The sequence below is a fragment of the Sceloporus occidentalis genome, unplaced genomic scaffold (assembly GCF_023333645.1).
Source record: "Sceloporus occidentalis isolate IW3139 unplaced genomic scaffold, rSceOcc1.0.p SCAF_2, whole genome shotgun sequence".
In the NCBI taxonomy this organism is placed as follows: domain Eukaryota; kingdom Metazoa; phylum Chordata; class Lepidosauria; order Squamata; family Phrynosomatidae; genus Sceloporus; species Sceloporus occidentalis.
The window spans coordinates 3,674,636-3,701,467 of NW_028316982.1; the positions used below are offsets into that span (position 1 = coordinate 3,674,636).

General features: G+C 42.4%; 1 protein-coding gene across 1 annotated transcript in view; it reads left to right on the top strand.

Annotated features, from left to right (window-relative positions):
* The window catches only part of PDE6D (phosphodiesterase 6D), a 42,130-nt gene that overhangs the window by 10,549 nt on the left and 4,749 nt on the right, over positions 1 to 26,832 (top strand). Inside the window, exon 2 of the mRNA XM_089508608.1 lies at positions 19,613 to 19,701. Coding sequence (XP_089364734.1) covers positions 19,613 to 19,701 — 89 coding nt within the window. The remainder of the gene's footprint in view (positions 1 to 19,612; positions 19,702 to 26,832) is intronic.

The window sequence follows — 26,832 nt, forward strand, 5'->3', positions numbered from 1 at the left end:
AAATTGAGGGTGCCTTAAGTAGAGGAGTCAGAAACATGTCATATCCATCAGAAACATCTCCTGTTCAGAGTACTGTAGTTGAAAAGAGCAAGAGTTGTACAGTGCTGGGGAGACTTGTGAGTCTCTGTAAGTGAACATATTATTTGGGGTTTTTCCTTTCAAAAAGAGAGGATCCTGCTATAGCTGAAATTGAGGCAAGCCCATGCTGAAGAACAGCTAACCGGAAAGCTGAGCCTTTAATCTGACATAAGTCTTCCACTAAAGTGCCCAGCAGAAATGCTTCTGATGATTGCTATGAGAATGGGCTTGGTAAATAAAGCAGATAATGCTGTTTCCCAAAATATTAGCAAAAACTGGATTAAGCAGATTCTGCCTACTCCTCTTTAACCCAAGGGCAGACACAGACACAGTTGCTCACTTGAATTGCTCCAAGAAAAAGGAAATCTAAGGCCACAAACAGGAGGAATGCTCCACTGGAATGCCAAAGGTAGTCTAGAAAAATGGTTTGTGGCTTAGGACAGCGAGCTTTGGCTTGATATTCTGACAGCTGGAGAGAGAGATTAAAATGTTTTCCATTTCTCTATAGCCTCACCTGGAATACTGTGTCCATTTCTGGGCACCACAATTCAAAAAGGATCTTGACAAGTTGGAGTGAGTCCAGAGGAGGACAACCAAAATGGTGAAGGGTCTGGAAATCATTCCTTATGAGGAGAGACTTAGGGCGCTGGGTATGTGTAGTCTGGAGAAGAGATGGTTAAGAGGTGATATGATAGCCCTGTTTAAGTGTTTGAAGGGGTGTCACATTGAGGATGGGGCAAGCTTGCTTTCTGCTACTCTAGAGAATAAGACCCAAAACAATGGATGCAAGCTACAGGAAAAGAGATTCCAGCTCAACATTAGGAGGAACTTCCTGACAGTACGAGCTCTTTAACAGTGGAATATGCTGCTTCGGAGAATGGTGGACTCTCCTTCTTTGGAGGTTTTTAAGCAGAGGCTGGATGGGTGCTTTGATTGAGAGTTCATGCATGGCAGGGGAATGGACTGGATTGCCTTTGTGGTCTCTTCCAACTATGATTCTGTGGTGCCCAGCTCATGCCCCTCAATGACTTCTGGTAGGCTACTCTCTTGGCCCTTGTGTGCCTATCATCTGGAGTCACTGGGCTCTCATTGACCTAAAAATCTTTCTGTTTGCTCCGTTCTTCCCTCTTACTATTGTATCAGCCCCCACCCCCATCTCTTCCTGCATCTCCTGGGCAATGGAAATGGAGGTATGCTGTGCTGGCGTTGCTGTTAAACAAACCCATGTGCTGTACTAGCAGATGTACTCCTTATGTGCAACATGGAGGCTTGCGCACCAGTCTTCAAAGTAGTGGCATTAGCTTCTTTGTTTAGAGCTAAACTTGTATACTGTCCTGCCTTAGAGCTGCTTCATTCCTAAACTGTGTTCCTTTTAAGCCTCAGTTCAGCACTTTGGTAGACTTAAGAGTGAAGCTATCTGAAATAGCTTGTGGCAACTGTAGCTTGTGCAGATAAGTATTGGTGTAGCTTGTAGTTATGGTGCTCAGAAGTACACTTCTGAACATACAGTATATGCTTTCTACCTACCATTTTTAGGAGGGAAGAATATGAAGCATTCTGAAGGCAATCTAGAATAATACTGATTAATATTAATTTTTAAATTAGAGTACCTTGGGAATCTCATGGGATGATGAATCACAGAATTGTAATGTTGGAAGGTATCTCAGAATCATCCGGCCAATCCTCATCACTGTAGGAATTCACACAGAAATCTTGGCCATCCAGCCTCTGTTTCAAAGCCTCCAACAAAGGCCTCCAACAAAGGATAATCCATCTTCTGAGATAATCTACTTCACTGTAAAAAAAGTTCATTATAAAACAAGCAAGTTGTTCCCAAGGTTTAGTTGGAATCTCCTTTCTTGCAAGGTGAATAGTATTCACCATTTTGGACATCCTCTTCTAGACACATTCCAGCTTGTCAATGCCCTCAAAATGTAGAGTCCAGAAGTGGACACCGTATTCCAGATGCAATCTGACCAAAGGAGAATGGTATTGTTATTTTCTTTGAACAGGACATTATAAATTTGTTAACCTAGCCTAAGAATTACATTACTTTTTTCATCACTATGTCAGATGTTGATGCATGTTTTGTTTACAGTCTACAAAGACACTTAGATCCTTTTCACAAATCCTGTTGTCAAGCCGAGTGTCACACTTCTCAGATTTGTGCATTTGCTTTTTCCTGCCTAAATGCAGAACCCTACGTTTATTCCTATTTAAATCAGTTTTTTTCTGGACCATTTCCCCAATCTGTTGAGGTCAGCTCGGATCCTATTTCTGCTTTCTGATATCTAAGTTACACTTCACGGTTTTGTGTCATCTGCAAACTTGATGAGCATCTCCCCAGTGTGATTAAATATGTAGTCTGAACTTGGGAGATCGCCTGTTTTTAGGCTCCTTTAATCATACAACAAGCCCAGCTTGTTTTCCAAGAAAGTGATGTTTCCATACTCTGAATATCATTTTAATGAGAGATGTAAGCAAGCTTTACAGCCTTGCCCACTGGCCTAGTTTTTTTGCTCTGTCAAAGGAGATGTGCCATGGATGGGGGAGGAAAGATCACTCTTGGTGGAGATGGGACAATTAAGCTTTCAAATAAATAATTGTGTTAGTCTGTCAAAACATAAAAAGGAAGGGGAAGGAATCCTTTAGGACTAACTGTTCTGTTTTTGTGTGAGCTTTTATTACTCTATCAAGGAACTTTTTCAATAATAGACTAATATTAAAGTCACAGATTTTCAAGCACGGGTATCCAGTTGTGGAAGTAGAATATAATGTTACAGGATACAAAAGAATACAAATTGTGACCATGGCCATAAACCTTCAAGAGAGCTGTATAATATGGTAGAGGTCTTTCAAGTGGTTGGTAGTAGTCTTTAAAGTGATTAGTTAATATTGGTGTGAAAGCAGTAAATCTGCTTACCAAAAGTCAGTTCTTTTGGTTCCTGTTGGTTCAAAAACTTTTCCGAGAAAATCTTTTTTGTTATATGTGAAGTTGTAACTTGTGTATTCATTTACGTAGTGTGCCATGAAACTTTTATCTCTATTCATAGCTTTGGTAATGGCATGGAATGTGTGAATATAGCCCAATTCAGTTGTTGCTTATCCTAGTCTTTCTTTGAAAATTTTTTGTTCGAGAACTGCTTGTAAATCCCATATTGCATGAGTGGGAGGGCTGAAGTGCTCTGCAATTGGTTTTGAGTATTGCCATTTCTAATGTCTGTTTTGTATCCATTTATCCACTTCTGTAGAGGCTGTCATATTTGTCTAGTGTAGAGAGTGGAGGGGCATTGCTGACATAGGATGATGTCTATATCACATTGGAGGATGAGCAAGTAAATCCACCTCTGTAACACATACCCCTGCCTTTCAGTGTGTGGTCGTCGTCGTCATCATCATCTTATATCCTGACATTCTCCCAAACCAGGGACTTAAAGCAAGCATATACAGCAAGCCTTGCCACTACATACATAAGGGATGAAGTGAGCTACAGATATCCTGCTGCCTACGTAGTTGCTTCTCCTCTTAAACTTCTTCCCTAACCTGGCACTGTCCGGATATGTTGGAATACCATGCCCACTATCCCCAGTCAGTGCTGGCTAAGCATGATGGGGGTTGTAAACCAACATATCTGGAGTGCACTGGGCTGTGGAAGACTATTTTAATTCCTTTATTTTCCAGAGAGCTATACAAGTGGCGGGTTGCATGGGTAGGCAGCTCCTCTGCACTGGAGTTATTGCAAACTTTTCTCTAGTACATCATACAAAAGCAGGGCTGGCATGGTATCAGCATCAACTGACATGAGCTGATTGTTCAGGAGCAGTTTCAGTACTGATGTCTCCCTTTGCCCTACAAACAAGTGGCTACATTAACCTTGTCAATGCTAATGTCTGTATGTCTCATTAGCTTAAAGACAAGATAAGCTTGCCTTCTTGCTCTTTAATGGATGACTGCATTGACATCTGATTTCTCTTGGAACACTATTGAAGTTTCATGAGCTTAAATAAGACTGTCTGCATACTGGGCACTACAGCCAAGCTGATAGCAGAACAGAGATAAAACCTTTGCCATCTGTTCTGAAGTGTGGAATGTTCATCCTACAAACAAATGTAGTGGTGGGGGGAAGTAACTGGCTTGTTTAAGATTCTGACACTGGTCTTCCCTGGGCATCTTCCTTCAACTTTTCTGTGCATGGTCTCATTTGTCTGCCACCTTTGAACTGTAGATCATTATTGTAGCTGTTTGTCCCTGTCTTTCTAAAGGCTGAAAAAGCAGTCTGGAAAGCCCCTGCTGTGCTGCTGACTTTCTCCTGAGTCTCGCCATGTTGCACTTTCCTTAACATAGCAGCCTCGCCTAGGTGAGTTAAATTTTTTCAGAGCAGGCAGCTAAGGTAGTCCTGGATGGGTTGCAGGAGATCCTCTTCCAGGGCTTCTGGCCTTTTCTTTGTGGAACTCAAAAGCTTCCTATCTTTAACTTTCTACCTCCTTTGCTTGCATGTTATATACTAGAGGGGACAAGTAAGCATAAAAATGACCAGCTTCTGTAAGTAGCACTTTTGGGGGCAGTTGCCTGTTAGTTCAAGCATGCACCTTGTTTACGCCTAATGGTATCCTTTTCTTTCCTCCATGCTTTCAATCGAAAGTGTTCTCTGTTTCAACTCCAGTAGGACACATGTACTTCATTCTGTTATGGCTGGCATTTCAACCAAGAGTAAGCTGCAGTTAGAGCTTTGGAAAACTAATAGAAAAATAATGTGGCTTTCTTATTGATGACTGGAGGAATGGTGAAAGTTGTTGAGATTTCAAAGGGAAAGAGAGTACCTTCTTTGGACTCCCCAGCATACGAGCAACAAGCTAAAGAGATGTGTTTTGGTCAGTAGGGAGTTAACATATGGCAGCTTTGGGGGGTAGAAGTCACCTCAGTGACAGGACTTTGTCCAGTCAAACAACTGAAGAGGAACTTTTAGTGGGACTGAAAAGAGCTCTCAATGTGAAGATGAGGTATGCCGCTTCAGTGCATGGTCCAAACATCGAGTTCTTCATCCCTGTCTCATGAAAATGGTGTAGGGTGGCTTTGCATCGGCCTTCTCTGGGAGGTTGTTTGCCCCTTCTTGTTGTTCCTCAGCTGCCACATCTTAAACTCTATTTCTGATTTAGTTTGAGAGTTTGAGAAAGCTAAAGCACAGAATGAACTCAGGCTTGCTAGAGAGGTTAAGAACAACAAAAAGGGCTTTTTTGCATATGTCCGCAGCAAAAGGAAGAAGAAGGAAATGGTAGGTTCACTGTGTGGAGAAGATGGCAAAATGCTAACAGAAGACAGAAGAGGCAGAATTACTCAACACTTTCTTTGCCTCAGTCTTCTCAGAAAAGGCAAAGGGTGCTCAACCTGAGGATAATGGAGCAGAGGACAGAATAGGGGAATTTCAGCACAGAATAAGTAAAGAGATAGTACAGGAATACCTGTTTAACCTAATGAATTTAAGTCTCCAGGACCAGATGAGCTACATCCAAGGGTATTAAAAGAACTGGCAAATGTAATATCGGAGCCATTGGGCCTGTACAGACAGGCCAAAATAAAGCTGCTTCGGGTCACTTTGTAGGTATGCTGTTTAAATTATGCATGTGTCCTAAGAGTCCAGAAGCTGTGCCAAAGCCATGCTCTAGTCCTTAGGACTGGAGAGTGGCTTTGGCATGGCTTCCAGCCTCTTAGGAAGCATGCAGCATTTAAACAGCATACCGCCAAAGTGACCCGAAGCAGCTTTATTTTGGCCTGTCTGTACAGGGCCATTAGCAATAATCTTTGAAAACTCCTGGAGAACAGGAGAACTCCCAGCAGACTGGAGGAGGGCAAACGTCCTTATCTTCAAAAAGGGGAAGAAAGAGGAACCAAACAATTATCGTCCAGTTAGTCTGACATCAATCCCAGGAAAGATTCTGGAGCAGATCATTAAACAGAGAGTCTGTGAACATCTAGAAGGCAATGCCATAATCACAAAAAGTCAACATGGGTTTCAGAGAAACAAGTCATGCCAGACACATCTGATCTCTTTCTTTGATAAAATTACCAGCTTGGTAGATGAAGGGAATGCAGTGGATATAGTATATCTTGATTTCAGTAAGGCCTTTGATAAAGTTCCCCATGACATTCTTGCAAACAAGCTTGTAAAATGTGGGCTAGACAAAGCAACTGTTAAGTGGATTTGTAACTGGTTGACCGGACGAACCCAAAGGGTGCTCAACAATGGCACCTTTTCATCCTGGAGAGAAGTGACCAATGGGGTCCCACAGGGCTCTGTCCTGGGCCCAGTGCTATTCAACATCTTTATCAATGACCTGGATGACAGAATTGGGAGCATACTTATAAATTTGCAGATGACACCAAATTAGGAGGAATAGCTAATACCCCAGAGGACAGGATCATCATTCAAAATGACCTGAATAGACTAGAAAACTGGGCCAAAGTTAACAAAATGAAATTTAACACGGAGAAATGTAAGGTACTGCACTTAAGGCAGAAAAATAAAATGCACAGATATAGGATGGGGGACACCTGGTTGAATGAAACTACATGTGAAAGGGATCTAGGAGTCCAAGTAGACCACAAGTTGACATGAGCGAACAGTGCGATGCGGCAGCTAAAAAGGCCAATGCAATTTTAGGCTGCATCAATAAAAGTATTGTGTCTAGATCAAGAGAAGTAATAGTGCCACTGTATTCTGCTCTGGTCAGGCCCCACCTGGAATACTGTGTCCAGTTCTGGGCGCCACAATTCAAAAAGGACATTGAGAAACTGGAGCGTGTCCAAAGGAGGGCGACAAAAATGGTGAAGGGTCTGGAAACCATGCCCTATGAGGAACGACTTAGGGAGCTGGGGATGTTTAGCCTGGAGAAAAGAAGGTTAAGAGGTGATATGATAGCCCTGTTTAAATATTTGAAAGGATGTCATATTGAGGAGGGAGCAAGCTTGTTTTCTGCTGCTCCAGAGACTAGGACCCGGAGCAATGGATGCAAGCTGCAGGAAAAGAGATTCCACTTCAACATTAGGAGGAACTTCTTGACAGTAAGGGCTGTTTGACAGTGGAACACACTTCCTCGGAGTGTAGTGGAGTCTCCCTCCTTGGAGGTCTTCAAATGGAGGCTGGATGGCCATCTGTCGGGCATGCTTTGATCTGGATTTCCTGCATGGCAGGGGGTTGGACGGGATGGCCCTTGCGGTCTCTTCCAACTCTATGATTCTATGACTAAATAAAGATGTGCTGTGTTAAGGGGGCAGCATCTGTCCACTGGGATGCCACCATTTGCTCTTGTCTTTTGTTAGTACAGTTGTCCTTCCTAATTCACAGGGGATCCGTTCCGGCACCTGCCACCAATCCGGAAAAATGCAAATATTCAAGTCACCATTAGTTACAATGGTGGCATGCTTGAGCACGTGTGCCATTTTGTGACTCCCCGCTCCACAAAGGAGCGAGACTGCGGACTCCAAGTCCACAAATGGGGAGGTACAAATGTAAATACTTGAGAAGCAAAGTTCCTTGAATTGTGCTAATGTCAAAGCAGTCTTTCCTAAGTTGTTGCCTTCCATATGTTTGGCACCACTATGTAATCTAGACTGGTGGATGGGATCCAGCATAATTCATGTCATCCAGCACATTTAGTGGGCACCCCAGTTGTGAAAGGTTGTAGTATAGTTTTTAGTGATCGGTGGATGAGATTCAGCAGAGTTCTGCACCTCTCCCCATGTGGAGGAGAATTGTGCAAAACTGTTGTGCAAAATAGATTGGTGCAGATTTCAAAAAAAGAATGGAGGCTGAAGAATGTAGGTTACTTTCCTGTGGAATTTTTTTTCCTCCAAAGAGGAATGATCTTGCCCTACTGTCTATACTGAGTTGAGTTTCGTTCTACCTAGGGAATATCCAAAGCTAATGCTGAGTGAAGCAGCCTGTCGTGCCTCAATGCTTTGTCAGCAAATAGAAGCTGGTTTCTTTGTTGGCCCAGGTTTCCATGGAGTGCTTGCTTTAGTCAAGCTGTTAGCTGATCTGAATTTTTATTTTGCTCATTAGATGCTGCAGTTCACTGTGAATCCACTGTGAAATTTCAACAGGATTAAATCTGCAATGAGAGACCCATCTGCATTCTCTGGGTTTGCTTGGAATCCAAGGTTGTGTGGGGAACTGATCGAAGGTGCCTGTTAAATATCTGTGAGGCTTAGCCTCTTGGAACTCTTCTGCATAATTCACTGGCTTAGCAAAGTGAAGTGTATAACCTGACCCACTCTCCAGGGGCATGGCGAAGACAGAGTAAAAAAAACCAAGGGTAGGGAGAAGTGCAATCTCCCCTTCCAGCAGTCCAGATTCTGTTCCGGTTGCAAATGCCTTGTGGGCTCATTAGTATCCCTGCCACAGCAGCAGCATCGCTCCTTTGGTGCACTCCCAGTAGGCACAGGACATAGGCAGGGAGAAAAGTAAAGCAGTTCAGGTGTCAGCTCTTCATTGCCTGTTTCAAACACCCTACTTCAGCATTTGGCTTTGACAGAGAAAGACTTGTCTCTACCAGGTGATGCAGCTCTTTGGTCCATGTCTTCTTGTCCTTGTGTGCCTTCAAATTGTTTCCAACTTCAGGCTACCCTAAGGCCACCTATCACAGGGTTTTCTTGGCCAAATTTGTTCAGAGGAGGTTTGCCGTTGCCGTTGTTGTTGTTGTTGTTGTTGTGTGCCTTCAAGAAGTTTCCCACTTATGGCAACCTTAAGGCAAACCTATCATGGGGTTTTCTTGGCAAGATTTGTTCAGAGGATGTTTGCCATTACCTTACCCAGATTATTTTCATGTATTTTTTTTCTTTTGACAGGCCATTTCCTCCTCCTCCTTGGCACCTATTGCCTTGGCAGCAATATTAAGTCCCCCAAGCAGCACTTCCCAGTGAGACTGGCTTCCTACCTTCCTTTTTGTCCCCAGGTGCAGCAAGCATGTCTTGGAGGTGCTGATTGCTTGGCTTAGGTGTTTAGGCCTGCAGGGGCATAGCCTTCCAAATGAAGAGTCTTGATTGGTCTGCAGAGGCAAAGTTGTGACAGTGTGCCTTGTGACTGGCAGAAGAGGAGAGAGAAAGTTTTTACTTGCTGTGGAAGATGGGCACTTGGGGTGCCTCTGCACTGTAGAAATAATGCAATTCAACATCACTTTAACTGCCATGGGTCCATCCTATAAAATCCGGGGACTTGTAGTTCTGTCAGGCACCAGCACTTTTTGGCAGAGAAAGCAAAAGATCTTGTAAAACTACAAATTCCTGGATTCTATAGGAGGAAGCTACAGCACTTAAAGTAGTGCCAAACTGCATTATTTATACAGTGTAAATGTATCCTTGGTCTGTGTCATAGATACGTGTCTTGGAAGGATGCGGAGGAGGATGCTTTTTTCTTAATTATCTTTATTCACCAAGTATATTTACATTTTCATTTACTGTGTCATAGATACGCGCCTTGGAAGGGTGAGGATGAGGATGAAGTTTATTTCTTACTTGCCTCTCCCTTAGGTAGAAGCAGGGAACAACAACAAATCAGCAATGCACAACAGCAGTTAAAAACACGTCAATTAAAACTTACAACAGCTTAAAAGGACAAATAAGACATGCACATGTTAAAACAATCCACATTTAAAATTCATCATGTAAATTCACAGTTTAACAATCATCTGGATAAGCCTGCTGGAAGAGACTGGTCTTTAATGCTGTTTTAAATTTGGACAGCGCATTCAGCTGTCAAATCTCTTCCAGCAGGTCATTCCACAGTTTAGGGGCGGCTGAAGAAAAAGTCCTCTGGCTGATATTTGCCAACCTAGTCCTGGCTGACAGGAGTAAATGTCCGTGTGACAGATGACATAGCCAAAGAAAGCCCTAAGTTAGAGTTCACAGAAGCTTTCTTTCTTTCTTTCTTAACTACCAATACTGAGAATGCCAGTGGTTCTCCGATCACAGACTGGGAGTTGTTGCCTCCTCAAAGAATCTATCTAATACCTTCCCTATTCATAAAACATCAGGGAGAATTGTGGCACTTCAAAGGCAGATTTATTGTGTTGTTCACTAGGGTAGATGTAAGTCTGTTTCATCAGATGTGGGAAATGTTGGTTGGTAGGCTGAATTGGTGACATGGAGGTGCTGAAGGTGGAAACCCCTGCAAACATTGGGTCCCTTTCATGGCATTTCACAGTGACCTGTTCAAAAGGAGTACTTGATGATGATACTGTCTTTTAATTACATTTTGATAATATCATGCTTCTAGGTTGAAAAGAAGCCCCTCCCCCCAGTCTGACAAAGCCTAAACTGTTTAAATTGTTGATCATCATTAGCATAGTGAAACTAGAAAGCTAGTATTATCATAAACTACTGATATTACAAATGAGTCATTCTGTTCTTATTTTGAATATTTTGAGCTCTGCTATTGCTGTTGTTCCCATTTTATGACCTCTTAGCTCATATTCCTTTCCCCACAAGTGTGTGAGTATGAAAGAGTGTGTTTCAACTGAAGATCATGCAACATGAAGTTGGCAAAATAGTTCCCAGTCCTGGGTGAGGGAAAACCAGGATTGATTGGTTTAAACCAGGTTGATTGTTGTTAAATTTACTGTTGTTTTCATTTCGTTTTTTAGAGTCTGGCTATTATGTTTTCCAACCCTCTTACTAGGGATAAAACGGGGTGGTGGGAGGGGGGAGTTTTTCCTCTTGGGTTTTTGGGTTTTTGCTCCAGGCCTTCACCTTTCTAAGCCTACCTATATCCAAGCAAGATAAAATTTGGATGATAAATTGCAGAATTCCCCAGCAGCGTGGCCATTGGCCTTGCTTGCTCGGGCTTCTGGGAGCTGATATCCTAAAAAGCAGCTTTTTCATCCTCTGGGTTAAGTTCAGCAACCTTTTGCTGAAAACTTGCTGTTCTGGCATCCACATTTCTTTCTCCTACACATCCAACACCACATCTTCTCAGACCACATTACAAAATATGCACATGTCACTGCCAAAGACAGAATGTCACTTTCTAATAGCATCACTGGAATAAAGCGTTTTTTGTCTCTCCTCCTCATCCAGGTGAACAGCCCCTGAGAAGAGTAGCAGACCTTGCCAACCAAATGCTGTTAAGGAGATGCTCGCTGGGGAGCAGCCTCTGTTCTTGATTTAACTGTCGCCTTTGTATTCACCTGGCAGAAAGCGGCAGGCAAGAGCCTGCTAGCATTGCTGCAGTATTCTTAAATTGTTCTTCTTGGCTGCACAGCTGGCTACCCAGCAAAATATTCCCTTGGTTTCCTAACCCTGCCAGAGTCTCTGATTTGGTGCATTGATGCCAGGAATGTTGAATTTCTCAAATGGATTGGATGCAGACTTGGAAAAACCCTCTGGCATTCCAGAGAGGAATGCTGCAAAATTCAAAACAGCCAGAAGGAGACCTGACTTCTTTTGCTATTCTTGTGTTTAAGAAGGAGTATACTAGTGAGGGTTTCTTTTTTTTTGGGGGGGGGGGTGCTAAACGATGAAAGGAATGGTTTAGTTCAGCTCTTGGGAAATAATGATGACTTTGGATGATGATGTGTAGTCAAGGCTGACAGCCAGACCTCTGGAAACAGGGCACTGGCACCAAGGAATTAGAATGTGTTGCTCAATGCTTTTTAGGGCCTTTGTTTAAAAATCTGACACTGGCAGTTTGAAAACTGAGGATGAAGCTTAAGAACTGGAAAGTTGTCTTATGTCATATTCTTTCTATGTTTAATGTCTAATGATGCAAAATTCTCAAGTATCCAGTCACCTGGGCTCTTACAAACATGAATTTTATCTTTCCCCACCTGTGCAAAATGTTATATTTTTGTTGCTGTTGTCTGAGGAGTGTGAGGATTAATTCTTGTTCCATCAAAATGCCCAATTGAGGGATTGGATGGCAAGCTGCTGCTTTTGTTTGGCATAGTTTTGTGGGCATATTTGTTGATGCTGGCCTGGGAGTAGAGAACAATTTAAAAATTATTGTTATGAACTTAAGGGGACTATAGGCTTTTTTCCCCTTTCAGAAACAACTAACCAGCCCCATATTACATTGGGAAATACTTTTGAAAAGCCCTTCCCTATGTCTTGAATGCAAAGCTTGGAAAAATTACTCTTTAGCTTCTACTTTCCACAATCCCCTAGTCACCGTGGAAGTTGTAGTCCAAAAATAACTTTTAAAAATTCTGCTGAAAGTCACTTGTACAAAGCATGTGTTGTTGCTGGAGTGATGATTTCCTATGCTTACAAGATCCTGGAGTTTCAAGGTATTTAAGTCTTTTGCAGTGAAAATAATATAGAAACTTGAGGCATCCTTTATGCACTGCAGCCCATTTGCAGCCTGCCATGTCAAATAAAACTTGTCAGTCTTTAAGGTGCCACAAGGCTCTTCAATATTACCTTTAAAAGCACTTTAGGTTTTGGCCTCTAAGAGGTTTCAGTAATAGAGAAGGCGAAAGAAAGCACATGAAATATTCGCTTTTATTCTGCCAATAAGCACCATTAAGCTGAAAGTTTTCATGCTTTGTTGAGTAGTTGTGTTACTGTTTTGGTAACTGGTCGAACTATTTGCCTGGATCAGACCTGATAATGTGTGGATGATGGTTCGTCTTCATGTCTTTTGGTCAATTCACTCTCAGTTCCCAAGCATAAGCTTTGGAGACACTTTTTTAAAGAATCCCTGCTGGTTACTTATAAAGCTGTATATTTCCTTGAAGAAAGCTATTTTAAAAAATCCAGGCTGAAACATGTTGGGCTGTTTTCAAGAATAAAATAATTTCTTTTTCCAATACCCCGAGACTTTGTCTCTTTTCCACGTCACGAATAAAAAGGAATCCAGGCATTCCTGCACCTGCCACTTTGAGTTATGTGGAGAAAGGGCAAATGTGGATGCATCAGTGATGAAATACAAAGCAAATTGGTTAACAAAGACCAATCGATGAATCTGAAAAGTCTTTAAAGTTGGTTGACCTAAACATTCAGAGTTTGTTGTTTAATTTGTTTCTTTGCCTCTTTTCAGCTGTTGAATGAAGAAAGGAAGGCTGGTAATGTGTGGCTTCAAGTTGTTTCTGACTTATGACCACCCTATCATGTGGTTTTCTTGGCAAGATTTTTTCAGAGGTGGGTTGTCTTGCCTTCCTCCTTAATTTATCTTCACATCAACCCTGTGAGGTAGGTCAGGGTTAGAAAGTGATTGGCCAAAGGTCACCCAATAACTTGAATGGCTCAAGCAGAGACTAGAACTTGAATCTCACGTGGTCACACTATGTATCATCTTCAGTTGAAGAGAAGAAACAGGTAGTGGATGCCTGTCATATTTGTCAGGCTTTTCACTCGGTGTATGTCTGCTGCTTGTATGGGTCTCCTCCTCTGAAAGAACCTGTTTGTCTTTTGATATCCCCACAAGCTGGTTACTTTGTTTTCAGTTTGAGAATTTCCCAGGAACATTCAAGATGCTTCTTTTGACTTCAGGTATTTCAATTGCCATCATGGTTCAGTACCTAATGCCATGGTGCCATCTTCAGATGACTCTGTCCTCACGGTTGTTTTGTCAGCACCAGCTGCTTCAACCTTGATTCAAAGGTTCTCAAATTAAAATCTCAGTTACAAAAACTGAACCTTCAAAATCTCAAGAGTAAGAGGAATAAGTATAGTAAGCCTACAAATTCCAACTTCCTACCAGTCTCAGCCTTCTCTAATTTTGACTTTTGCTGTTCATTGTGGACAATGAAAAGAGATACAGTGGTCCCTCCACATTTGCTGGGGTTATGGTTGAAGGACCCCTGTGAATGTTGAAAAACCACAAATAAATGAATGAATGAATGAAATTTTATTTCTAGACCGCTATTCCTTGCAGATCACAGCGGTTTACAAAAACACCATCCAAACCAATACATAGCCCAACAATACGAAAACCCACCCATACCATTTAAAAACAATACAAGGGAGGGCTTTTCTTCTTCAGGCAGGCAGTTGGGCTTCTATTCTTTTTATCAGAGAACACCTCTCTAGGAACCTCTAGGACAATGCAACTCTGTAGTCAACATCCTCCAGAAATTGATCATAGAATCATGCTGGAGGACTTACAAATGCCCAGAGAAGTGTTTTCTCTAGGAACTTCTAGGATCTCCAGCACAACTCTATGGTCAACCGCTGGTAGAGTTGTGCTGGATGACCTAGAAATGCCTAGAGAAAACATATTAATCAAAACCGCAAATAATCAAATCCATGAAAGTCAAAGCCACAAATATAGAGGGCCAACTGAATTTTAAATGGCAATTCCTAGCTGTAGTACCTCCCATAGAAGTCAGTGGGACCTGCTTCTGAGTGGACATATTGTATATACTTAACAATAAGTCAACTTATACAGGAGGTTATACAAGGTCAGGTTTGGGGGCCAAACTTATGGATTTTGATACAACCCATGGATAAGTCAAGGGTTAAATTTAGGGGCATATAACAAAGAATAAAATAAATAAAATAAAAATAAATAAAATAAAAAAAAGAATGAAAAGGATGAAGCAAAAAAAAAAAAAAAAATCATGCCAAGGAACTTACAAAATTCTGGCAGGCATGACTATTTCTGTTCACCCTAAAGGTGGATGAGAGAGTAAAGGAGGATGGTACTTTTTTTAGGTAGAGAGATTAAGGTCTCTCTCTTTCACCAGGGGATGGTTCCTTTTTTATAAGAGCTAAAGTACAGTACTTAGATTGATCTATGGATGTCTACCCAGTTTTTTGGGGTCACTTTTTGGACTAAAATTTCTAGACTTATACATGAGCATATACAGTATATAGAATTGTTTTGCTAAAAGATTTGAGCTGTAGCTGCTGAAAATGTGGGCTCATATTATGGAGAATCATTTGATTCCTTCCTTTGGATTTTCTAATACCCAATACATCCAGGGCAGGCTGTGTCCAGTCCAAATGCCAGATGGACAAGCGAGGAAGAGACTGCTCATTTTTTGCCCTCTCCCGCACCCCTGCTTAGAATTGCCTTCCATAGCCTGTTTTAATAATAATAATAATAATAATAATAATAATAATTTTTATTTCTATCTTCCCGCCTCGCCCCATGGATCGAAGCGGGATTACAACAAGGTTAAAATCACAAAGTTAAAATTACAACAACATTAAAACCACAATAAAATAAAAACATAAAACCTAAAAAACATCAAATCTAAAACAGTAGCATTCATCAATCAAGGGGTCAGCTGGACTCGTTCCATACTAATGATCTTCATAGGAGGTCAGGAGGATAAGCACGGCGAAAGAGTTCTGTCTTTACCGCCTTCTTAAAGATTTCTAGAGATGTAATAAGGTGGTTCTCTTCTGAGAGTCCATTCCAAAGTTTGGGGGCAGCTATACTAAATGCCTTCAGGGAAGTAGAAACATGTTTGGATGATGGTATTTCTAACAAATTCTTCCCACTTGTTCTAAGAGTGCGGGGCGGATTATATAGGGAGATGCGTTCCCGTAAGTAACCCGGACCCAAGCCATTTAGGGCTTTAAAGGTAATGACCAACACCTTGTACTGTGCCTGGAAGCTAATTGGGAGCCAGTGTAGATCTTTCAAGATAGGTGTTATATGGTCAAATCTCGAAGAGTTAGTGACCAGCCTGGCTGCTGCGTTTTACACTTAATTGAAGCTTCCGAACTTGATACAAAGGTAGCCCCATGTAGAGCGCATTGCAGAAATCAAAACGAGAGATTACCAGAGCGTGTACTACAGCTTCAAGGTCCTTTCAGTTGAGGTAGGGTCGCGGTTGGCGTATCAATTGAAGTTGGTACCAAGCACTTCTGGTTTTGTTCTTGTTCCATTTACGGAGTAGAGGTTACGTCCTTGCCTCCATTTTCATAAGATGTGAAACAGCTTGGGGAGGGTGATTTTGAAGGGAGAAAGGGTGAAGCCAGCAGCCAGTGTGGTGTAGTGGTTTGAATGTTGGACTCTGACTCTGGAGATCAGGGTTTGATTCCCAGCTCAGCCATGAAACCCACTGGGTCACCTTGGGCAAGTCACATGCTCTCAGCCTCAGGGGAAGGCAATGCCAAATCTCTGATCTGTAGCCATTGGACTGCAGTTTCCAGCACCTATGGCCAGCATATTCAGTAATTAGGAATGCTGAGAGTTACAATACAGCATCTGGAGCTCTACATGATTTCCACTGCAGGTTAAGCATTTTCCCAGAAAGTGCACATGACCCTTGGGGGGCCTCCAAGTGCGGCCTCTTAAGATCCCAAATTAAAAATATTTAAATCTGGGGATTACACTGGGCTGACATTTCAGGAGATTTTTGTCCAAAAATCACCCCAAATGGGCCCATATCACAGGAATTTGCTTCCCTGACCTTCTGAGCTGCCAAACCCCCACCCAGTGTAAACTAAATCTTAAAAAAGCAGCCAAAATGAGGACCAGAAGTGACATTGCATCACTTTAGGGAAGCCAAAATGCATTGGTGCAGATCACTGGGTACGCAACTGTCCTTGCCTCCTGCGCAGTTGCCCACTCTGTTCTAAATGTTTAAAAATAAAGAAGGAATGCATGCCTGTGTGTTGTGAAACTTGTCAAGAATCCCATCTGCAAATCAAGGGAGATGTTAGACTCCTGAAGGGATTGCAGTGAAGCTGACTTGGTAGGCAGGAGTGTTCCCTGCTGTTCCATCAGTTTGCACTTGAAGAATTAGAGGTAACTTGACATTTGATGGACATCCAGAAGCTTTCCTTGGTTAAGGGCTGCTTTTCCATCATGATGTGGCTGACATCCTCCTCTGACAGACATCTTTCAAACAGAGCACTGGTGTTCAGGCCTTCTTAAGGTGGCTTCTGTGACTTAATGATACTTAACACCCTCTGGATTCTGCCTGCAGGTCTCTGCTGTTCTTCTACAGATAAGAATCTTTCTATTTTTAACTGCAGTCTTTCTTCTCCTCAGATAGAAGAATCACTAAACCAATTAAACACATTAGGAGATAACACCGCATTCGGATCTGGTTCAGGATGTCTTAGTTTTTGCATGGCGTAACGTGTTCTGGTAGCCAACCTTCTCCCAGTTAGATAAGCTGCTAACTAGATCTTCAAGGGAGCAGCTGCTCTCTCTGTCATTCCAAGATTTCTTCTTTCTTTTCCAAGTGGTTGCAGACAGACAGTTGTATGTATGCAATCTGCACTTTCCTCCTCCTTTTTTTCAAATCCTGTATATTTCTCCCCCAAGGTGTGTTGCAATTTGTGGGAGAAATTTCTGTCAAAGAAAGAGAGCTGCTTGTGCAATTCGCTCTGCGATGGAGATGCTCTTCATCATGGGGCTCTTGCGCTTTCTCTAACCATTGTTTTTCTCCATTGAGCTTTTGGGAGAAGGAGCTGAGAGGTTAAATATAGTTCAGTTGAATGAGGGGGAAAAAGTTTTGCATACAAAAGAGGGCAGATTTGTTTCATGATGTCTCTAGCTGAAAGAATTGGGGGTTTGGGAAAGGGAAGGGAGACCTAGTTGAAATTGATTCAGAGCTTTGAAAAATTACTTATTTGGTTTATAGCTCCAGAATCCCTCAGTGCAGGGTGGGAAATTCTGAGAATTGTAATCCAAAACCCAACTTTTCCAAGCTGAATCATATTGGGCTAGTTGGATGGATATTGGACACAGAAAGATGGCTCTGTAATTGGTTGGAAAACTGCTTGAAGAGTCATCATCACTAGGTGCCCTTCAAAATGAAAGTTACTAGAGGGTAGATTTCAACTGAACATTAGAAGGAATTTCTTGACAGAGCTGTTTGGCAATGGAACCAGTTGCCTGCTCTGGATATCTTCAAAAAGAGGCTGGACAGCTACCTGCTATTGGGGATGCCCTAACTAGAAATCCTGCACTGAGATCTGATGAGCCCCTTCCAACTCTATGAGTCTGTGACTCTATTCTGTAACTCTCTAGTTGGGCTTGGTATAAGGCTTCTTCGCACAAAGGAACTTTGCTTCTTCCAAAAACGTAACAAATACTATTGCCACTCACATAAAATTGAAGGGATGGGAGGATTGCTGACCAATAGAGCTTTTAAATTGTTTTAAATTCATGCTGTTTTATTAGAATTGTTTATTTAATTGCTTTTAGCTTGGCTTTTTAAAAAAATGTTATTATTGGATTTTAGCTGTGTTTTGCTTTAATCTCTGTTGTCAGCTGCTTTGTGTCCCATAGTGGGAGAAAGCTAGATTCTAAATTAAAGTAAATGAATAGTTTGAGGATTGTCCAAAATTCACAAGCAGCCATGGGCATGGGCACAAGGCCCCAGTTTGGTGGTAAAGCCCACACTGTATTTGAAACAGTCCAAATTTGAGCCTGCTCTCTCCAGTTCATAAAGACTCAAACACCAGGGGCCTTTTCCCACTACAAAAACTATAATGCTGCAATTCCACTTTAATTGCCAGCACTCCAACCTGTGGAATCCTAGAATTGGTAGTTTAGGGAAGAGCATTGTCAGAATTGTCAGCCAGAAAGCTCTAGTGCCTCATCAAACTGCAAACATAGGATGCAGGCTTGACAGTTAAACTGGAATGATAGTAGTGTGAATGGGCTGCAGGTTAAGAGTGAGACCTCTCTGTGGATTGTCAGTGCCAGGCTATTAGATCTGGGCTCTGTAACAAGTGCAAACCATATTCATGCCTCATTAGCGCTAGATATGGTGGTGCATCATCTAACATCTCCTCAGCATGGTGTAAATGTACATGTGTCGACCCATGCTAGGCTGAAGTGCATGCCCTCCCTTCAGCTTACTGAAAATCCTCTGCAGCTCTCCAATTCTTTGCTTTTTGGGGACAGAGTAAGATCAGAGATGTGGCTGGCTACATCCCTGCAGCCAGCTGCAAAATGATTATAGCAGGGCTGTGACCCCGGGGCACCTTGGCAGATCTCAGGGCCGAAGCAGACAGCCCAGAAGGAGCAGTCTCTGATGACAAATGCTCCAGGATCATGGCAACCAGACAGCCCACTCCCAAAGTGGGCCGCAGCTGCAGTCCCAAACAGGTCTCCAGCAGGAGCAGATTAAATCTGCTCTTTTTGCCAACAGCTTTGAGCTGCTGTAGGCATCCTTGGAGTGGCTTCCAGCCAGTGCAGGTGTGTGCATCATCTAAACACCATGCCCCAGACCAGCGAGAAGCTGATCTATTTGGCCCGTCTGTTTTGGGCCTTGGTGCTAATGCCATCGCTTCACATCTGGCTGTGGGGACATAGTCAGTCTCGTCTATGATCGTGCCTGGTCACTGTGAAGTGTGCTGGCTTCAGGGGTTTTTCATTAAGTGGGGAGTCTTTGGACATTCTGGCAAGAGGAAGGGAATACCAACCCCTGCAAAAGGACATCTGCACACATAAGGGATACTCTCATGTGTGCATGTCCCTAGCAGAATGCCAGCCTTAGTTAGATGGGTTGTACTTCTTTGTATGGCCAGAGGCCTTGGGCATTTATATTTGGGTATGCTGGACTGAATTCAGAAGTAGGGTTCTTTTTTTCTTTCTTTCTTTTTTCCTTAATTGCCTCACAAACAGAAATTGGATGAATCTCCGAGATGCTGAAACAGGAAAAATTCTCTGGCAAGGAACAGAAGACCTCTCCGTCCCTGGAGTTGAGCATGAAGGTACTGTTGGGTTTTACTGTGTGTCTTGAGTCCAAGGCATCGGAGTGGGGTGGGGACAAGGTTCTTCAATGAATGCATGAAACACATTTGGAAAATCCATTTCTAGAATGATTCATGCAGCAACATAGGAAGCTGCCACATCCTCAGCTGGAGCATTGGTCCAACTTAGAACACAGGTATTGTCAAGTATTTTTGAATTTAAAATTTTTTTAATTTGCCTTTTAAACAGAATGCAAGTGAATAATGGTACTGCACATAGGACTAGTGAAAGTAGTAAAGAAAAGTGAGCACCAAAGAGAAATACAAAGTAGCTGATACAATGCATTAGTGGGTAAATCAATTGTCATAAGCTAGAGAAGGGGTTTCAGTTGATGGAGGAATGTGTTGTTGTCAACACTGATTAGCAGCAGTGGCTTTCCAGAAGGGATCTCAGACTGAATTCTTTCGCAGCCCTGCCTAGAGATTCCTAATAGTCCCCTATCCAAACACTCTCCATGCCCGGCCTCTGAAATCAAGCGAGGTGGAGCGTGTTCAGAATGGTGAGGTGGAAAAGAAAGCATTAAAACAGTGAATAAACAGTTAAATAGTAATCAGTAAAAAGAGCAGAATAAAAAAAGTGACGTGAAACATTTTGTCAGCGTAAATGGCCTCAGCAAATTGAAAGGCTGTTGTGTACTGTCTCCTTGAGATGATGGATGAAGCACTGTGTGTGTGTGTGTGTGTAAGAGAGAGTAAAAGAAATGCGTGGATGAATAAATGGAAGAGGATCACTGTATGATGCATGAATGAAGAGAAGAGGAAAAAGGAACCACCACCAGTATATGTCTGGCAGGCACTTCCCCCAAGACAATGCAATGTCCAATTCCCAATGCGTCATCTGGCCCTGTACAAAAAGCATGAGAAAAACAACATGAGGAGGTTTCAAGACCTCCTTTGGAGGTTTTTAAAGAAAGGCTGGATGTCCATCTGTTGGGGATGCTTTGCAGAATGGGGTTGGACTGGATGGCCCTTGGGGTCTCTTCTAACTCTATGGTTCTGTGATTCTATGAATTTCTGTGCATGTTTCACAAAGTGTGTCTGTCCTGCCTGGAAAGGCTTCCACGTGACTTGGAAAAGTACTGTATATACTCATGTATAAGTCTGGAAATTTAGGTTAAAAATTGACCCCAAAAATCTGAGTCAACTTAGCTACGGGTCAATGTAAGTATTGTATTTTAATGCATGGTGAAAGGGAAGAGTTTAATCTACCCTAGAAGCACTTGATCCCCTTCTACTCTCTCAGCCATCCAGCCTTTAGTATGTGCACAAATAGTTATGCCTGCTGGAATTTTGCAAGTTCTTTGGCCCCAAAACTTGCCCCCAATTTATATATGAGGTTGATGTATAGTCAAGTATATATACAGTAAGACTTCTTGTTACACAAACTGGAGGCAGTTGTATCTTACTGCTGTCTTACAAGGCACATGCCTAACAACTGGGGTGGACATCCTTTTTAGTCCCATAGTCCACATTGGGTGAAGGAGTGGTTAGAAATTGCATGTCAGTGGGTTCTAGTCAACCAGCCACAAAATTAAAAGAAAATGCAAAAAAGGGGCAAATCCTTTAAAACATTGCATATGTAATGGACTGGCAATTTCTCCCACGTGTGCTAGAGATTGGTGCCATGTTGGTATTATATTGCTACAGTTCATTCATTCTTTCTTGAAAACTTGAGAGGGGCTGGCATCCAGTGGCTCTGTAGCACTGCTGTAAAACAAGGGCTTCCACTTTGACACAAAGGAATGCACAATGCCTTTTAAAGCCCAATTGCACTTCTGAGAGCGTGGCTTGGCTTCAAAACAGGGTACGCTCTTTGTTGCATCTTGTTTTGAAGAAAGAGTCCTTGTTCAGGGGTTGCATTTTTTTGCAGCTTCTAAAGGTCAGACAAATCGATGGCTGTCATTGTATCTTGTCCTATCCAGTGTGCTGTGTGCCTCCCTTTCCCTCCTTCATGTGAATCTCGCATCATTATTTCTAGTCTTACAAATGAGGGAGGAAATGCCCCACAACCCACCATGCATTTCTTCACACTGTGCATTGTTTTGTACAGTTCTATCCCTTTCCCTGCATTACTTTTTCCTTGCTAAACTATCACCAGCCATTGTGCCCTCTATTTGTAGAGATTTGCTCCAGCCTCCCAGTCTTTTTCTGAACATTAACGTCAGCTTGGCAAGTGCTCAAAAGCCGCAAGGCGTTTTTCCTTCTAAAACCAGTGAAGGGTTGGAAGAGAAAGCCAGCCGTTTCACATCAGACTTTAAAATGTGCTCGCTTTCCTTTAGCAAATTCATTGCTGGGTTCCTGATAATAGTTTGGAAAAAATTACATTTTGCTCTACAAATCTCCTTCAACTCTGAGGATTCTGAGAGTCCAAACAAGTAGTGTTTCCAAGGTGTGACAAAGACCACGTTCAAGTGACCAGGCTAGGTGTCAAGGTCATGGTTTACCTTTTCATGCTGAATTTGAGTTTATGCTGCTGTGTTAACTGGGAAAATGGTGCACAGGTAAGGGCTCCAGTTTCTTAACTGGTGGTCGGGACATTCAACGGTCTCCCTCTCCCCAGATTACTTCTTCGCTTGAGTTAACAGCAACCAAGGTCAGTAGCTGCTTCACAGATCACCTCAAGAACCTAGTTAGTAGTGATCGCTGCAGAGGTTAAGGAGCCAGGGCTATTGCATCGACTTCTGTCCTTCCTTCTTGGCCCGGAAGGGTCCCTCTGGATTCCAACACCCCTTAGTTTTTTGGAACTAATTGTTTTTAATGTTTTGTTTAGTTTAGAGAGCCAGCGTGGCATAGTGGTTTGAGTGTAGGACTACGACTCTAAAGACTAGGGTTCGATTCCTGGCTCGGCCATCAAACCCACTGGGTGACCTCAGGCAGGTGAAACACTCTCAGCCTTAGAGGAAGGCAGTGGCAGACTTGCTCTGAAGAAACTTGCCAAGAAAACTCCATGATTGGTTCGCCTTAGAATTGCCATAAGTCAGAAACGACTTGCAGGCAGATAACTACAACAACACAAATTAGTTGAGTTAAGTATTTTGGAGTGGAGTGGTGTCTCCTCCTTTGGAGTTTTTTAAACAGACCAGATGGCCATCTGTCCCAGAGAGTGCTTTATGGTGTCTTCCTGCATGGCCAGAATGGGGTTGAATTGGATGGCCCTTGGGGGTCTCTTCCAACTCTGTGATTCTAAGATTATACATTTATTTTTGCTAAACAAATCTTCCCGTGCCTCTAGTGGGCATTGGAGGGGGGCAATTCTACCACATTTTGGCACCCGGCGGCCTTTTTAGGCCCATGAGAAACTTTTTCCCAACAAAGAAATAAACAGAAGTTGTCTTTGGGTTTACTTCCTGGCTGGAAGACAGGTTCTCAGAACCTAAAATGGCCTTGTGATGGCAAAAATAAGGAGGCACCCCAGGGATGCAAGGTGGGCATTTTAAGCAAAATAAAAATGCTGAGGAGTAAGGTGAGCGCTGGCTCTCCATGGTGTCATGGAGGACCAAGGCAGCTCCCCAGCTTTAGCTGAGGAAATGGAAAAGAAACCGTTCATTATGGCCTTCTAATGATGAGGAATAGCTTTTCTTCATTAAACTACATCGTCTCCTAGCTCTTTGCGATCTTAATTGGTATCGACGTTTTGTTTCCATTTAATTGCTTGAGTAACTGATAGTTTAAAAGGCAGGTGACTTGTTGATGAGCCCTTTTTAATGAGCAGCCAGGGCTTTTATAACCAGCTGAGCACAGTCCTGATCTCTTAAACACCAATTCTCACTCATTTTAACTTCAGAAGGCCCAAAATGGGAGGGCATTTTTGACTAGCATCCATTCTAGTTCTGATCCCAAGCAAAGCAAGCATTGCCTTTGTACCCAGCCTTTCCACCAAAGAGAGAAGGACAGTGTATTTTGAGCTAACTCATTTGACGGGAAGTGTAGGTCAGACCAAGAAAAACTGATGAGTCCCACATCATTCATTTACCCTTATTTGTGGGAGCTGTACAGGTATAGGTCAATTGATAAAGTAGATGGGTTCCTAGGCATTGCTTCTTTAACAGAAAGTTTGGTAACAGAGGTAAAAATAACATGGGAAAAATAGAGAGAGTTTCCTATACCACAAAAAAGAAAAGCAGTTCAACATGTACCCTTTCTTCAAAAACCGAACAAGATACAAATGAAACAAACAGCTCTGGTAAGCCTTGCATAAGTAAGGGGAAAAAAACACATTTTGAACCTTCAAGAGACCACTAAGTAGCTTCTTCCAAAATATATCCAAGAATGAGGTTGCTGTGTTTTCCCTCCTTTCACCAGCCTTCACTGCTCTTATGATTTCCAGTTTGGGGTCAGTAATCCCATTCTTTCCCAGCACAACAGCTTGTGTCTGGCTAATGTCGTCTAATATACATTTTTAGATGATTTTAAATGTTTTATGTTTTATTGTAATGTTTTTGAATTTTTTTTTACCTATGAGTTAACTTAGGTCCCTTCTTGGAGAAAGGCAGCTTACAAAATAAATAAATAAACAAATAAATAAGGCTGCAGCTCAGCACTGAAAGTTTGTGTCTAGCCCTTCCTCAACATCCTCCCAGTGCCAATGCTGCTAAAAAGCTTTCAGCTAGGCAAAGGACAAGAAGAAAGTGGCAGATTTGAATGGTGTAAGAAGGGCCTGCTTTGTTAGAGGCTTTGCTAGCTGAGATATGCCTGTGCTCCAAAACCTTCCCATGCTCTCAGCTGGGATATGTTGTCTTGCTTTTAAGCCTAGCGTGCATTGGTAAATTATAGGGACTCCCCAGTCATTTTTATTAAAATATAATCAGTGCCTAGCAAGCTTACTACTAGGCATAAGGAAGAGTTGGCTCCTTCTGCTGGTTGTCCAGTGCTTTGTCCCCCCCCCCCCCCCCTTTATGTAGCATGCGTTAGGCTTTTGGCCGTCATAAGAATATTTGCAAGTATGTTTGGAAATGTGCGGCCAGATGGAGGCAATGCTCTGACAAGCCATTAATCTGGCTTTACCTCCCCCCACCCACCCATCCACTTTAGCTTTCCAGATCCCTTAGTCTTTTATACACACACACACACACACACACAATGCTTTTTGCAGAAAATCACAGTGCTAGCCTGCTTAACAATATGCATGGGTTGGATGCCTTATGAGTTATGCCCTAGCTAAAAAGCTAAAAACATCATTAAACCCCATGGAACAGCTTCAGCAGTGACGATAATTTCAGTCCACGTTTCTGTTGTCAGACTCTTAGCTGATGTAATGCCCACTGGTACCTGATCATTAAAAAGCACACATGCTAGCCTTGAGTTCATATAATATGGATCCAGTTGACTCCAACTTAGTCTGTTGTGGGCACAATACTTAAAATGCTTTGACTTAAATCCAAATTGCTGGTCCCAGCTGGAGCAGATGTGTTGAATCAATGGGATTTGCATACTTGTTGACTTTGTTGTTGCTGTTGTGTGTCTTCAAGTCATTTCCAACTTATAGCAAGCCTAAGGCAGGCTTTTCTTGGCAATATTTGTTCAGAGGAGGATTTCATGGCCAAGCAGGGAATCGAACCTTGGTCTCCAGAGTCATAATCCAGCACTCAAACCACTGTACCACGCTGTCGTACCATCCCATAAATGATTCATTTAGTGTTCTCTTGTTGGACTAGGAGGGATTGCAGCTCCCAGTGTTTCTCCCCATTGGCTGCATCAGCTCAGCATGTTGGAATTGCATTCCAACATCTGGAGGGGCATGCAATTTCTGCCAGTGATTTTGTGTTCTGACTTGCAGGTTTGGGCTGACATGGCATTTTACTGTTTCCCCCTTCAGCAGATGACATGTACATTTCTCTTAGGACCATATGGCACCTCTCTTTTCAATATCTGCACAGTCTGGAAAGCTTCAGTCCTCAGATCTGCATAAGTTGAGCCCAATGCCATCACTAGGGTTGGTGTCACCCAGTGCAATAACTCATGGTGTCACCCTTACCCCATTAAACTCCTTCCATACCACACCATATTAATAGCCTTAGTAATGTTTTTTGTACTAATGTTACTTGTAAATCTTAATTCATATATATATATATGTGTGTGTGTGTGTGTGTGTGTGTGTGTGTGTGTATATATATCTGAATGTAAAGGCAACAGTTATGACATAAACAACTAAAATTAAAATTACAACTTTAAATTACAACAACATACGCATAGCCTAAATGTACTGACATGTACATAGTTTCATGTGGTCAAAGTTACAATTTGATAAGATGTGATGTTTTTTAAGGAAATTTTTAAAAAATATTATTTTTTAAATCCTAAGGCCTCTCTTTTCTCCTCCCACTGACCTTCATCCCACTCATACCATCTTTTCTACTGGGCTCCAACACTTTAAAGAGACAAAGACGAACGCCACAGCCCATTTCTGCCCAAAGACAGATTTTGGGGCACAGTGGTGTCACCCCACCTATCGTGTCATCTGGTGATGCCCCTAGTTGACCCTAAGTTTCCTAAGGTCTTTTCCTACTTGGACATATGTTTCATGAGGGAGAAGCTGAGGTGATCCTTAGGAGGGGTTTTCAATAGCTCAGCAACCTATACTTAGGGGGCAAGTACAGCTCCCTATAATGCAGCTGCCATGCTGGCTGTGGGACTTTGAATGTTGTAGTACAAAAGAGTAAGTTTTAAGCCTTGTGGTTTTCCTGTCTTTTGCCTCCAGGGAGCCTTTTCCCACCAGGATGGCTTGCCATGAAGCTGCTATGCATTTCAAAAGATTGGGAGGGTGAGAAGATTCACAGTTTGTAGATAGAATAGACCACAGGTCCAAAGCCAGGAAGAGGATGCAATAGCAGCAGCTGCTGCCCAGGTCATGTGATTGCAAAGGTGTGCCATAATGGCTGCTCTACACTTGTGTTTTCTTTAATTGGTGTGATTGTGACTCACGTGATAATGTCCCAAGTCCCTAAGTCTTCATATGGGGCTTGATTCCCAGATCTTTTACTACCTTAGTTGCCCTCCTCTGGACACGTTCCTTCTTGTCAATTCATATTCAGATCTGCATCAGGGTTACTACAGCTTAGAGGTTCTGGTAACTAGTTCAGAATGTAGTAGTAA